The sequence below is a fragment of the Notechis scutatus genome, chromosome 6 (assembly GCF_049901735.1).
Source record: "Notechis scutatus isolate UNSWTSFEM ecotype Mainland chromosome 6, rNotScu1.2, whole genome shotgun sequence".
Taxonomy (NCBI): Eukaryota; Metazoa; Chordata; class Lepidosauria; order Squamata; family Elapidae; genus Notechis; species Notechis scutatus.
In genome coordinates, this window is record NC_142014.1 from 19,740,926 (window position 1) to 19,754,265 (window position 13,340).

Here is a 13,340-nt window from a genome sequence, read left to right on the forward strand (position 1 = left end):
TGGTTGGGGACCCCTGCCTTAGTAAATAATGTATTATTTATTCAGTGATTTCTCGCATTTATGTCCTACTTTTTATCCAGGAGCTCAAAATAACTTAGATTAAAAATTTGTCTGAATTTTTTATTTATGACAGTGGTTCTGGGATATTGACTGGATTTAGAGAAAGTGAAAGGCAGTGCATTTGTACAATCTGTGTCTAGTGGTTTTGACTACTAAATGATGCAGAGTATTGAGAAACTCCGACAGAAAAATATATTAAAAGTATATTATAGGAACAGAGAATCACTTCAAATATACTGCATAGTCTCCAAAATTATATTTGCTTTCTTTTCAAGTTTATTTGTACTCTGAGTTGAGAATAAGCTAATAGAATAAGTCTTTCATTTGCACATTGTTCACAACTAGAAACAATAGGGTGGTTATTTGCATCAGTTATTAGAAGATGAACATGACTGTAAGCTGCCAAAGGCTAAACAACATGTATCAACATACTGCATTCCTGGTTGGAAGCCACACACATTTTGTACTCCTGAGAGGTACGGAAGGGTGTGTGCAAATAATTGAGTTACAGTAGGTTTAGTGAGGCTTGGATTTTCTATTATAGCTTCTGGCTAAACTGTTAGCCCCTCTTCCTCACCCTTCAGATTCATCTTATGCTCCATCCATTTCCTTAGACTTTAGATCACAAGAATTAATAACTCTAAATTTACATACTTACACATATATATATATATGCATGAAAGGATGAAACAAGAATCCACAAATAAGGAAATCAATAAATAACACATTTTGTAATGCTTTTGTTAGTTCATAGATTAAGAATCCTGAACAACTTTTTTATAATTAGACAATGATTTTGAGAATGTATTTGTAATTTTTGCAGATTCTTTCATGAGCACATGTGTCCTAAAATCTCCCTAAGAATGCCATTTCCCTTCTTTTAATTTTTTTTTTCTAGTATAAATGACCAAAAGAAAATCATGGGTGCTTATTTTGCTCTGTGATATTAATGAGGGAAATGAGGAGGAAATGAAAACAGGGAAAAAATTGTCTACCTTTGGTTATTAAGAGAAGCTTGACTACAAAGCTTTAGAAATTTTTGTTTTCACCGTGAACTTTCTCTAATTAACCACAAATATGGTTGAACTTAACTGTGATCTGTTTCAAAAGAAAAAAAAAAAACTCCACAGCCCATGGCTTGAAATGTGCTTTTTTCAAATAAACTATAAAGATTAATTACAGGTTGGAGATTAACTGTCATGTCAGGATCAGTCAAAAAGTAAACAAAAGATTCCATTCCTCACAACCACACTGGGAAAGAACAAAACTAAGAAATTATTAACTATAGTTTATTGTGATACCTGAACCAGCCATTAAGGTTATCAATCCTCTTTAAACCTGGGGCTGTTTTAAAAACCGGTGAGCTAAGCAGGAGCTTACTGAATTGAAATGTAAATTTATCTGCATTCTGAAAATTCTGAGGCAAGCATTTGCTTTAATTAAGGGAAATTATGTGAACTATCAAACGTGAACTATCTTCTTTGACTGACTTGTTGTATTGCTGACGTTCATTGTTACATTATTCTATTGTTGAGAGAGACAGACAGAGAGGGAGAAAATTTTCCAATTCTGCCTCTTGCTCGAGGCAACATAAATGTCCCTTCTCCTAACTTAGTTCATGTTTCAGTATTTGCAAAGGGTAATCTTTAACATCCTAAACGCTTTCACTAGCTTATCTATGTATAATTCCAGAGTTTCACTCCTGCACCAGTGGCATACCATCAAGGTGACACATTCTTTCCAAAGGGAGTCATTTGCAAGCCATACCATCTTATCTGATAATTGAAAAAATAATGCCTTCTGGTATACATGCTTTAGGGTTCGTTCATTGAAGGTATCTTTAATAAGTTTGTTTTAGTTTACTTATAATTTACTTATGTATTTTACTTGGCTTCCCAGTAAGGCCCAAATTTGTGTGGTCACTTTCAGTACTGGGGAAACAATCAGATTCTTACAGTGTAGAACCAAGAACTCTTTGGGATCTTAAGGGTGACGAATAGGAACTGTGAAGCTGAATCCAAAAGACTTAATTGTATTGCTGAAATAGTTCAATACTCCCCCATGGTATTCTTTACCGTGACAAAGTACTGATCCATTCATGGATTCATCATAGGATAAGACCTTAAATTGTTATATGAACTTTTGTGAATTGTAGCCAACTTCCATGCTTGTACATCCAGAGATTATCATGACATTGTTATCATGAAATAACAAGTCTAGCCCAGGGGTCCCCAACCACCGGTCATTTCTACCCGGAAAAGCTCACCGGAAGCGCTGGCGCCGCCATCTTTTTTTGATGAAAAAGTGCTTCCGGTGAGGTCACCGGAAGCACTTTTTCATCAAAAAAAGATGGCGGCGCCCAGCTAATGCCGGTACCGGGCCGCACCATTAAAAAGGTTGGGGATACCGGGCCGCAGCGTAAAAAAGGTTGGGGATCACTGGTCTAGCCCACACCATCAAGGCATCCACATGCTGTTGAGACTCTTAGACTTTTCGCAGTTCAGTGTAGTCTCCAGTCAATTTAGTGTTAAACCAACCACTTTATCCCGGTTATATTGTTGGCAAAGAATGAGCAAAAGTTCTCAAGATAGCTCAGTAAAACTGCAGCTTCAGCTGAGTCCAGAAGGTTAAAGCTTAAGGATAATCACTGTCTAAACACACCCTCAGCAAAATAAAGTCCGCCTCTTGTTTAATTTATTAGCCCCCTTTTCATTTATTAAAATAAAATAATAGTACCTCCATTGGATTCATATGCCAATATGCAGGTTGATGACAGTTCAAGTAAAGAAAGAATAGTCAGGTAAATGTAGACTGTGTTGCTAAATTACAATTTGACTGGTGAAATTTTGCAAAGTCGCACAAATGATTATTTACCATTTTTATTTGAGGTATGGAAAGTATGGCTTTTCACCGAATAATGGCTAAGGCTTTTAGGTAACTTAAGATCTGCATCAAATGTGACAGTGCTTATTGTTGTTTTTATAGTTTTTGTTTTGTTTTTTTGTGGCTTTGAGTCAGTAGTGACACCTGGCAACTGCCTGGACAAATCTCGGCAGTTTTCTTGGCAAGCTTTCAGAAGTGATTTGCCATTGCAGTCTTCCTAGGTTGAAAGGAAGTGACTGGTCCAAAGTTACCCAGCTAGCTTTGTGCCTAAGATGAGACTTGAGCTCTTCTTGGTTCCTAGTCTGATCCTTTAACCGCTACATTAAGCTCGCTCTCTTCTAGTATTATTATAATGCATTGTATTTTGAATACACCTACGTAGAGTTTTTTGGTTTGAGGCCGTTTATAAATCTCCTGGCTGTGAGTTACAACCCACTTAGGAGGCAAACAAAAGACTTCAGCATAAAACTGATTAGATGAGTTAGATCAGGCGTCCCCAGTCCCTGGTCTGCGGACTGGCACCAGTGTGTTGCATTCCAGAAAGTGGGCTGCGCAAACAAGCGAAGGCCCATCCACGGGATGCAGGCAACCATACCCCCTCCGGTCCGCGGAAAAACATCTCTCCACGGAACCGGTCCTTGATGCTCAAAAGGTTGTGCGCCATTGAGTTAGATCACTTAGATCAATGGTTGCCAAGTTGTACCACAGCAGGGGACCACTGGTGGTCCGTGAGAAAATTTTTGTGGTCTGCAGAGAAATGTCACCCCCAAAACACTCCCCAAAGCAATTAATCCAGGCTGCACAGGAACACAAGGCTGTGCCGCCCACATGGCCCGCAGGAACACAAGGCTTGCGTCACTTGCATTGGGAACAACACGAGGTAGTGAGGGGAGGGGGGGAAAGGGCAGAGGGGGAAACTTGTCCCACTCACCCCACACACCTGGCCTGGCCACTGGGCTGCTTCTTTCCACTTCTTTCTTCTTTTGCTTTTGGCTGCATGCAAGGAAACAGCAAAAGTCTTTCTTTCTCTCCCCGCAAACTCCACCAGAAATGAGCCTTTGGAACCCTGCAAGGCATCCTGCTCCAAGAGGCTGCGCCAGTGTGACAAGTCTCACAAAGATTCATTTCTGGCAGAATTTGGGGGAGAGAAAGAAAGACTTCTGCTGCTTTCCTTGCATGAAGCCAAAAGTCTCTCTCTCTCCCCACCCCCCGGACAATGGAGCTGGAGACAGTATCTTGCGATCCCAAATAAAGAATAATCAATCAGTAGAAAAATAGGGTGGGGAATTTTCCTGCAGACTTTTTTTAGGATTTTCCCAGGGTCTCTGGTCCACGGGATTTAAAATTATGAGTCAGAGGTTGGCGACCCCTGACTTAGATCAGGGGTGTCAAACTCACGGTGTCACGTTATCACGTGATGTAAGGTGACATTCCCCCTCTTTGCTAAACTGGGGGTGGGCTGGCCAGCGCTTGATGCCTCTGGCCTGCGAGCCGTGAGTTTGACACCTCTGACTTGGGTAGAAAGACTCCTAGCAGTGAGAGCAACTAACCAACGGAATGGCTTTCCTCCTGGAGTTGTGGGTGCTATACTCTTGGTGGTTTTCAAGACAAATTGCACAACTTTTTGTCTGTCTGGGCAGGGGGTTGGACTAGGTGACTTCCAAGGCCTCTTCAAGCCCTGTGTCTTAATTTCAGGCAGCAGCTGTGGTCCTGGGGAAGGATTCTAATCAACTAATTAAGATCACAGTACTGAACTTTTTAATTTACAGACAGCACTTTTTAGGGGCATGCAGTGCTGTGGCTCAAAAAATGACAGCTTATTTAAGCAATCTCTGTCCTCTGCAGGATAGGAGAAAAAAATGTGGCTCAGGCACAGGATAATACATACAGGTCACACATGCAAAGTTTCAAATTTGGGCATTAATTACAAAGTTACTTTTTCATCACTTTTTTCATCTCTGTCCAAGAGGTCACTAAATGAGGACTATTGGTATCTTTTTATTATAATCGTACGATTTTATGACTATTTATAATAGTTAAAATGTCATTATTTCAACGACACATGGTATTAGTAATTTGGATTTTGATTGTAATGTTACACTGATGCTTTAAGTTTTGTATTCATTTGACTTTAAACTATCTTGATTGAATAGTTACATGACTAGAATGGTGAGCGATAGCACTTAGACTTATATACCGCTTCACAGTACTTTGCAGCCCTCTCTAAGCGGTCTACAGAGTCAGCCTGTTGCCCCTAACAATCTGGGTCCTCGTTTACCGATCTCGGAAGGAGTCAATCTTGAGCCTGGTGAGATTCGAACTGCCAAATGGCAGGCAGCCGGCAGGCAGCAGAAGTAGCCTGCAGTACTGCGCTCTAACCACTGCGCCACCACGGCTCTTATAAAGCCAGTCGTGGTGAAGATAGCTCTAATAATAATTACAAACTGTATAAAGCTGTGTTTGTTAAATTCAGATGAATTTATATATTCATTTCTCAAATCATATGTATTTTTATATACTTTTCATTTTTTGCTCCTCTGTGTGTGTGTGTGTGTGTGTGTGTGTGTGGTCCTGTCCACGTTCTGTTGTTTGTTGTCAGTTTTATAAGGCCTGGAACACATTTCTTCAAACAGAAGTCTGGCTTTTCTCAGGAGACAAGCACTTTCTATTTAAGCATGACAACTCTTTACTTAGCCCTTGAATTTAGCTTTAGCTGTCTTCATTGATTCAGAAGATCGTGCAAGAACATACCTGAGAGACTTACCACAATGACTAGATACCAGTAATATTAGCTCTGATTAGATGGCATAAATGAGGCTGTTCTTGAAAGATGTGTAGAAACACATTTTGGCATTAAAGAGTTTTAATGATAGTTTTATAAAACTGTTGACTGTTTTGGGGGAGGAGGTCAATTAAATATAATTTACATGCTTCTTTCTTTGCTTCCTTATTGCCATAGGAAGTGTTTTTTTCTACAACCATGTCAATTGCTTTCTTAAAAATGAATTATTTTGAAGAACGTGACATAGCGACATCTCCTATCATGGAGAAAAGGCCGACTGAAGAATAGAGTCATAGGGTTGTTGCTTTTTTTGTTTTTTTTTACAGCTGATCCATAAGGCCTGGATTGCCAACATTCTTTTATGGAATTAGACATAAACATTCCACCCGCATCCACTGATAACATCTGTTTTAATTCAGCCATTATGTGCTGATCTGATTTTGAATCATTGGCTGTTTTGGAGGTACAGAATTGTTTTCTCATAACTTGTTGGGCATTTCTATTTCTACTTCTTAGGAGAATATTGTGAAGTGAATGCTCGCTCGGGGCGCTGTGCCCCCGGTGTCTGCAAGAATGGAGGGACGTGTGTTAACTTGCTCATTGGAGGCTTCAAATGTGAGTGCCCCCCTGGTGAATATGAGAGACCTTATTGTGAGATGACCACAAGAAGTTTCCCTCCAGAGTCATTTGTCACCTTTAAGGGGTTGAGGCAACGCTTCCATTTCACTGTATCTCTCATGTAAGTATCGGTCCTTCCAGTGTTGTATGAAAAATTTGCAGTCATTGTATTGACCTCAAAATACCATATAAGCACCTTAAAACTCGTGGTTTTTGCAATGTCTACCTAGTAAAAAAAGTTTGATGCTGTTTCTTAATGCTAAAAGATTCCCTTACTACACTTCTTTTTTTTCCACAGTTGGGGAATGTTTGAGGATGACCAAGAATTGAGATTGAGTTTGTCAAAGGTTTTAAGAGTATACCTTTATGCTCAAATTGGCATCTTCTTTTAACCTGATGGTCCCTGGAATATCAGGGACTTGAAGATTTATCTAATTAATTGCATTTTCTTGACTTCAGTTTGTTTGTGTTTGTTTTAAACATCACATGTCCACAAAATGTGTAGGTAGGCAATAAAATTTTCTAGCTCATGAATTATATATAGGTTACAGATGTCATATAGCTAAAAAAACATACTGTAAATATACTGTAAAAAAAGAAAAAAGAGACACTACAAAGCATCACTTGTCCATTATGACCTGTCTCATTTCTCTGTTAAGCTACTTATCACATTTAGATTAGATTAACAGAGTTAGAAGGGAACTTGTAGGTCATCTAGTCCAACCCCCCGCCCAAGCAGTCCAATCTCTTCTTGAAAGCCTCCTTTCTGCCTTAGGCACAAAGCCAGCTGGTGACTTGGCACCAGTCATTCTCTCTCTCTCTCTCTTCGGAAGAAGAAGGTAAGGGCAAGATCTTATCAAGAAGACAACAGGGACTAGTGCAGGCAGTCATCAGGCATCAACACTGACTCAAACACAGGGCTGGGCTTCTACCGGTTCGTTCCGGTTTGGGCAAACCCGTAGCTAATCGGTAGTTCATTTTAAGGCCGGTTTGGTGAACCGGCAAACCCCACCCATGGCTGGCCCTGTCTGCCCCTCCCCTCCCAGGAGTCTCCACGCATTTTAGATCCCAGGTAGGTGCAGGGTCCATGCAGAGGCTTGGGGAGGGCAAAAAACGGGGGCTTGAGGAAAGCCTCCAGAGCCCAGGGAGGCAAAAACACCCCCCCACCATGGTGCTGGAGGCCGCGTCCACCATGGCTATGCTCACCCAGCAACTGGGCAGAGAACCGTTTGCTAAAATTTTTGAAGCCCACACACACACACACACAAATTTCCACATTGGTAGCACGTCTAGCAAAACTGACTTAATTTGTTTGACTGGGGAAGGTTTCTGTATGACATTTTGTTGTTCCTGTCTGACATAGGTTTGCAACAAGGGAAAGGAATGCTTTGCTTCTGTATAATGGACGTTTTAATGAGAAACATGATTTTATTGCTCTTGAGATCATCGATGAACAAATCCAGCTAACATTTTCTGCAGGTAAGATACTTGCGACAACCGGAACTCTTTTACTGAATAAAAACTATCTCTAAATTTTGAAAACATATTCATGACGTTATAGCATGATTTTCGTGATGCAATTTCTGTCCTAAGGCCACAGCCCTAGACATATCCTTGGAGAAAATAAAATTTCATTTCAAATGCTTTGCTTTCAGGATTCATGTTGTTAGAAATCATGTCTTAATGGAGCCTAATATTAAGTGTAATCACTGATGATTTTTGGTTATATGTTTTTTTAAAAAATTAAATATAAGTTACTGATCCTATACTGCTAAATTATGGCTCAATTAATCCATGCATATGTTTGCTAGAACAGTGGCACACTTCGGATTCCAAAGTTTAAAAAAATGTTTTGGAATGTGCATGACAACTCAGAAGGCATCTGTCTGCAACTTCTTAAACTAAAGATATAATTACTCGGGGTTATGACAGGCAGCTGTAATGTCATGGGAAAAGATGCTTATGCCAACTGCTATGTGAGTGTTTGTTTCAACACTGAATCTGAAATGTGCCCAATCTCACATTCATACCCATATTTTTGTTGTCCAGGATGTATCAAAATTACAGATTTACCATTCATTATTATGGTATTGTTACTCTCTGCTGTTATGTTATTGAGTTACAAGTGTTCATTTTTGTAAAGTATGGAAACTCCCATTTTTCTTTAAGAGTCAATTGAAAACCCAAGTGCTTGGAAGGTTTATGTACATGAACCAGAAGCGTGAACCTTAAATTATTCACTCTACCTTGAAAATAGAATGTGTGACAAAACGTAATCTGTTTTAGTCTATTTGAAAACATAGATAGCCTAATTTTGTGCATGTGAATTCAGGACAAATTCTGTTTTTTTTTAAGGGTTCAGATTGCAGTTCTGTGGTCACTGTCCTAGAAATAAACCTTAGATTCACTTCCAAGTAAAAATACATTCAGCTGCATAATAAATTATCCCAAAAGAGAATTTAAAACCTGTTAATGCTAAAATTAGAGCTTGACAAAATTATTTAAAGATTCATGTTTTGTAAATAAAATCACAAATCTCCCTTTGTTAAAGATCCCCATTACAATTAGATGTATGTTTAATTTAGAAAAGAAGGGAGGAAAGGGAAGGGGAAAGGGAATGGATGAATGGAGGAAGGAAAGGAAAGGAAAGGAAAGGAAAGGAAATGAAAGGAAAGGAAAGGAAAGGAAAGGAAAGGAAAGGAAAGGAAAGGAAAGGAAAGGAAAGGTATAATTAGAAAATACCTGATTCGGGAAAGTAGTTTTCAGATTATTTTTACACCATGAAGCTGAAATAAATAAAGAGAATAAATAAAGAGTAAATAAAGAGAATTCTGCCACTTATACACATTATAAATTCCCAATAGTAAATATAAGTATGATTATATTCTGAATACATTTTAATAGGACTTTTGTGCCATTATTCTGTAGAGCATAGTACATTGAAGAGTTCAGAGTTCAAGTCATTAAATGCAACAGTTAAATTTAGATTTAAATCTTTTTGCCCAAAGCAATACTTTTCTATTTACTAAGTTTAATTGCAAATCAAGATAAAATATATAGTAGCCAGAGAAGATTTCTGTCTGGATAGTATCAACTGTTTGTTATGTCTGTAACCTACAAAAGCCTTCTTATCTAGAGAAGGAGAAATGCTAAGGTAGAACAGTAATCCTGCAAGAACTTCTTGTTTAAAACCTTAGTAGCCAGGTACAATTTGCAAAGGATTTATGGCAAAAAACAGCAGAGCAAATTGAATATTCTCACACTCATTTTTTAAAATTGTATTGGATCTTCAAGATGTACGTATGTATATATGTAGGTACCGTGTTTCTCATATAATAAGGCCGGGTCTTATTTTTTTTTGAGCCCCGAAAAAATGGCTAGGCCGTCTTTTCGGGTGACTTAATTTTTCCCACCCTTGCATCTTCGGGCGGGCGGGCGGCGATGGCTTGGATGTTGACCTCGGCGTTGGTGGGGCACTTCGTATCGGGGTCAACGCAGGCAGCACCATATCCGGGTGTGCAACAAAAGTACTTCCTAATGGCAAGCCCCCACCATTCCCCCATTTCGCATGTTTTAATATAGGCCTTAATTTGGGGTGAGGGGCTTAATTTCATTTCATGCCTATAAAACATGCTGGGACTTCCTATTGGGGGAGGCCATATTGTTGGAGAAACAGGGTAGGTAGGTAGGTAGGTATATGTGTTTAGAGTCCACTGAATATATGACTCCATTGAATATATGTTTGTTTTATGAAAAATACTGTTTATGAAATAATATATAAGTTAGGAAAAAAAACCATACCTACATTTGGAATGAAATAAATGTTCTGATCAGAAGATAAATTTAGTAATAATAATCATAGTCCAGAGTTTATATCACATCAAAGTGGTATGACCGTGGCTTATTTCAAGATGCAAACCCAGGTCAGATCAGATCAATTCTTGGAGACTTGGTGTGAAACAATGCAAAGTGCTTTGCTACTGTTATCAAGGAAACAACATGGATCTGTCCATGAAGTTGCCAACTATTGAGTGTCTTTAAGTGAGTCTACTACAGTAATACTTTCATCTAGGGGTGGGATTTTACCAGTTCGGCCCGTTTTGGGCGAACCGATAGCTCCGAAGATCAGCTAGGAGTGAACCAGTTTTTTATTTTTTTTTATTTTTTATTTTATTTTTTTCCTACTGGGCCTCAGGGAAGCCTCCTGGGAGCAAAAACAGGGTGCGGAGGGCCTGCACAGTACCCCTCTGTCCCATTTTTGTTCCCAAGAGGCTTTCCTGAGGCCCAGTAGGAAAAAACCCACGCCCCCAGTCACATGACCACCTGGCCACGCCCACCTGGCCACATCCATAGTAGTTAAAAAATTTGCATCCCACCCCTGCTTTCATCCATCATGAATGCAGAGGATATTTTCATGCACATTGCAATGTTCGTTCCAGCTCCATTTAATTGCTTTTTTAAAACATAAGTACTATTATTATTCTTACTCACACATCAGCAATTACTGTAATCTATTACTTAAGGTGATTTAGGAGTACTTTTTTTCCTTCATTACTCATTGAGAAAATGTGTGGCATACTGTACATATTTACTTTTAATTCACATGCAAATATAGATAAAAGATCCAAATCCATGTTTTTGTCTTGTTTAGTTTTTGCTTTGTTGTTATTTCCCCTTTCTTCTGTTGAAGCTTGTATTATAACTTTGGAAATAGTAAAAGTTATTTTAAAAAATCCAGCTCAGTGGTAATCAAGAGATTATTTATATGAAAAATAGAACATATTTTAGACTCTGCACAGTTCTAACAATCGCTTCTTATAGGCTCACAGTGCAACATGTTGCATTTGAATCATTACAACTGCAAACAGGCATTCAGACATTATAACAGGTTTAGGAGAAAGAAACATGCTTTTGTGAAGCAGTATTAAGGAATATTAGGGTTTCCTCTTTTGAAAGTTAATTTCACTTTTATTCAGATGCAAAATGCTTCTCGGAAAAAGAATAGTGGGTGTTCCTCTTGAAACGCTCACAAAATCAACACAGAAGTATATTCACCATCTTTAAGGAAAGGCAATGTTTGTGTTCCTTTCTCAGTTGAACACCTTTCTGTACTAACCAAGCAGGTGTGTGTGTCAAACTGAAGTAAATGTTTGCATTTGAATACCGGGGAAATACAGAGAGAGGTTTATTGTATTGTCATAACCATTTTTTTTCTTTTCTTATTCTTCTGTAGTGGAAACTTTTGTCCAGCTCGTCACTCATGATAAATCCAATCTGCCCATTTTGACAGGTCCTTGTGTACTTTTCCTGTAGATATTTGTTTTGCTATTACCTCAGAGAAGCAGTGAATAGTGACTGGGCTGGTTGTACTGGTCTTATAACTTATCTGGCACCTTGTTTTTTTTATCAAATCCAATCTTTAAAAGACATTTCAATGTGAAAGAAAGGAAGCCATGACATTCAGAGCAGGGGTAGAACTTCTGTAATTTTCTGGGAAGAAAAATGTGCTTTTTTTTGTTCCCCCAACACCTTATCTGACATTCTTGTTAGATTCCAGCCTGAAGAAAACACACAGAAACTCCTATATCTTTTTTCATTTACAGTTGTTTCACTTTCTTGATTTATCATAAATATTTACTTTTTGCATATGATTTGTTTTCATTCTTGCTAAGTGTTTGATGAAGAACAATTGCTACAGCACAAAGAAACCTTAGAAATATACAATATACATTTGTATGGATATATACTTATAGTTGCCATAATTTGTTTGTTGTTGCCGCTAACATTGTTATGCCAGTCTACAGCTAATATTATTGTTGTCATTAATTGTAAGTGAAATTTGAGTGACAACAAATGCTTTTCTAAGTGTGATTTTATAAGCCTACTAATGTCTTGTATTCCTACAATTGTAATCAATATGTAACAGTCTCCTTGAAAAAGATTTGCAGGCTGGAAGTATTTCTAAATTCATATTTGACCCTGGAAGCTCTTTTAAGAGATAGAGCCTCTAACTGTTTTTGTCCAGTCTAGGCTAATATACCTGATTTTGTCCATTTAAAAAGAAGTCACAATGTGATATGAGATATGGGACTGTGTTTGAAACTTCAGCTGGAAAGACGTATCACGGCAAAGGTGTTAGTAGACATTTGTTACTGGGAAGTTACTAAATTTCTATTCCACTACAGATGAATTGGCACTTTTGCATATTTAGTATTGCATGGGTTGTTCCTGGCAGTGGTGGGATTCAATTTTTTTTTTACTACCGGTTCTGTGGGCATGGCATGGCTTGGTGGGCATGGCAGGGGAAGGATACTGTCAAATCTCCATTCCCTCCCCATCCCACTAACCTGCTTTCCAGCTCCGTTCTCCTGTGCAGGGCAACCAAAGAAGACTCAGCCAATCAGCTGGGCCTCGGGAGGCAGAGAATAGATGGGGGTGGGACCAGTCAGAGGCGGTATTTGCCAGTTCTCCGAACTACTTAAAATTTCCTCTACCATTTCTCCAGATCTGGTCAGAACCTACTGAATACCACCTCTGGTTCCTGGATATCCAAAGCAGATTTTTTTTCAAACTGTTCCATGGAGTCACTAGAACAGGAGGGAGAAAAACTTCACTCACAGTCCAGTTTCTATCACTAGAACTTTACTCCTGATCAAGAATGATTTTGTGGTGATTTTTTTTTTCCATTTAGCAGCTTTCATTACTTTGGAAACCCCTTGAAAACCCCTGAACTAAATTATATCCGATCACACATAAATAATATCCCATATGATGTTGTCTGTATCTTCTCTATATCTTCCTTTCTGGAGACACAACACTTTATTCTCGGTTATTTTGAAAGTGATGGAGATGGCTGGCAGTCAGGAAGAGGTCACACCAAAACTTGAGCTTTCTCTTCCAAATGCCTCTTTTTGTTCCAGAAGACATTTAATCTGCCAGGCTTAGCATCGTTTTCAAGCTTCTTTATCTATGCAATTGTTCTCTTTATTATTATCCG

The 13,340-nt window shown here is 38.7% G+C and overlaps 1 protein-coding gene across 3 annotated transcripts in view; it reads left to right on the forward strand.

Annotated features, from left to right (window-relative positions):
* The window catches only part of CELSR1 (cadherin EGF LAG seven-pass G-type receptor 1), a 176,945-nt gene that overhangs the window by 77,912 nt on the left and 85,693 nt on the right, over positions 1 to 13,340 (forward strand). For all 3 annotated transcript variants that reach the window (XM_026677651.2, XM_087969432.1, XM_026677652.2), the window contains exons 3-4: positions 6,242 to 6,464; positions 7,707 to 7,822. In XM_026677651.2, coding sequence (XP_026533436.2) covers positions 6,242 to 6,464; positions 7,707 to 7,822 — 339 coding nt within the window. The remainder of the gene's footprint in view (positions 1 to 6,241; positions 6,465 to 7,706; positions 7,823 to 13,340) is intronic.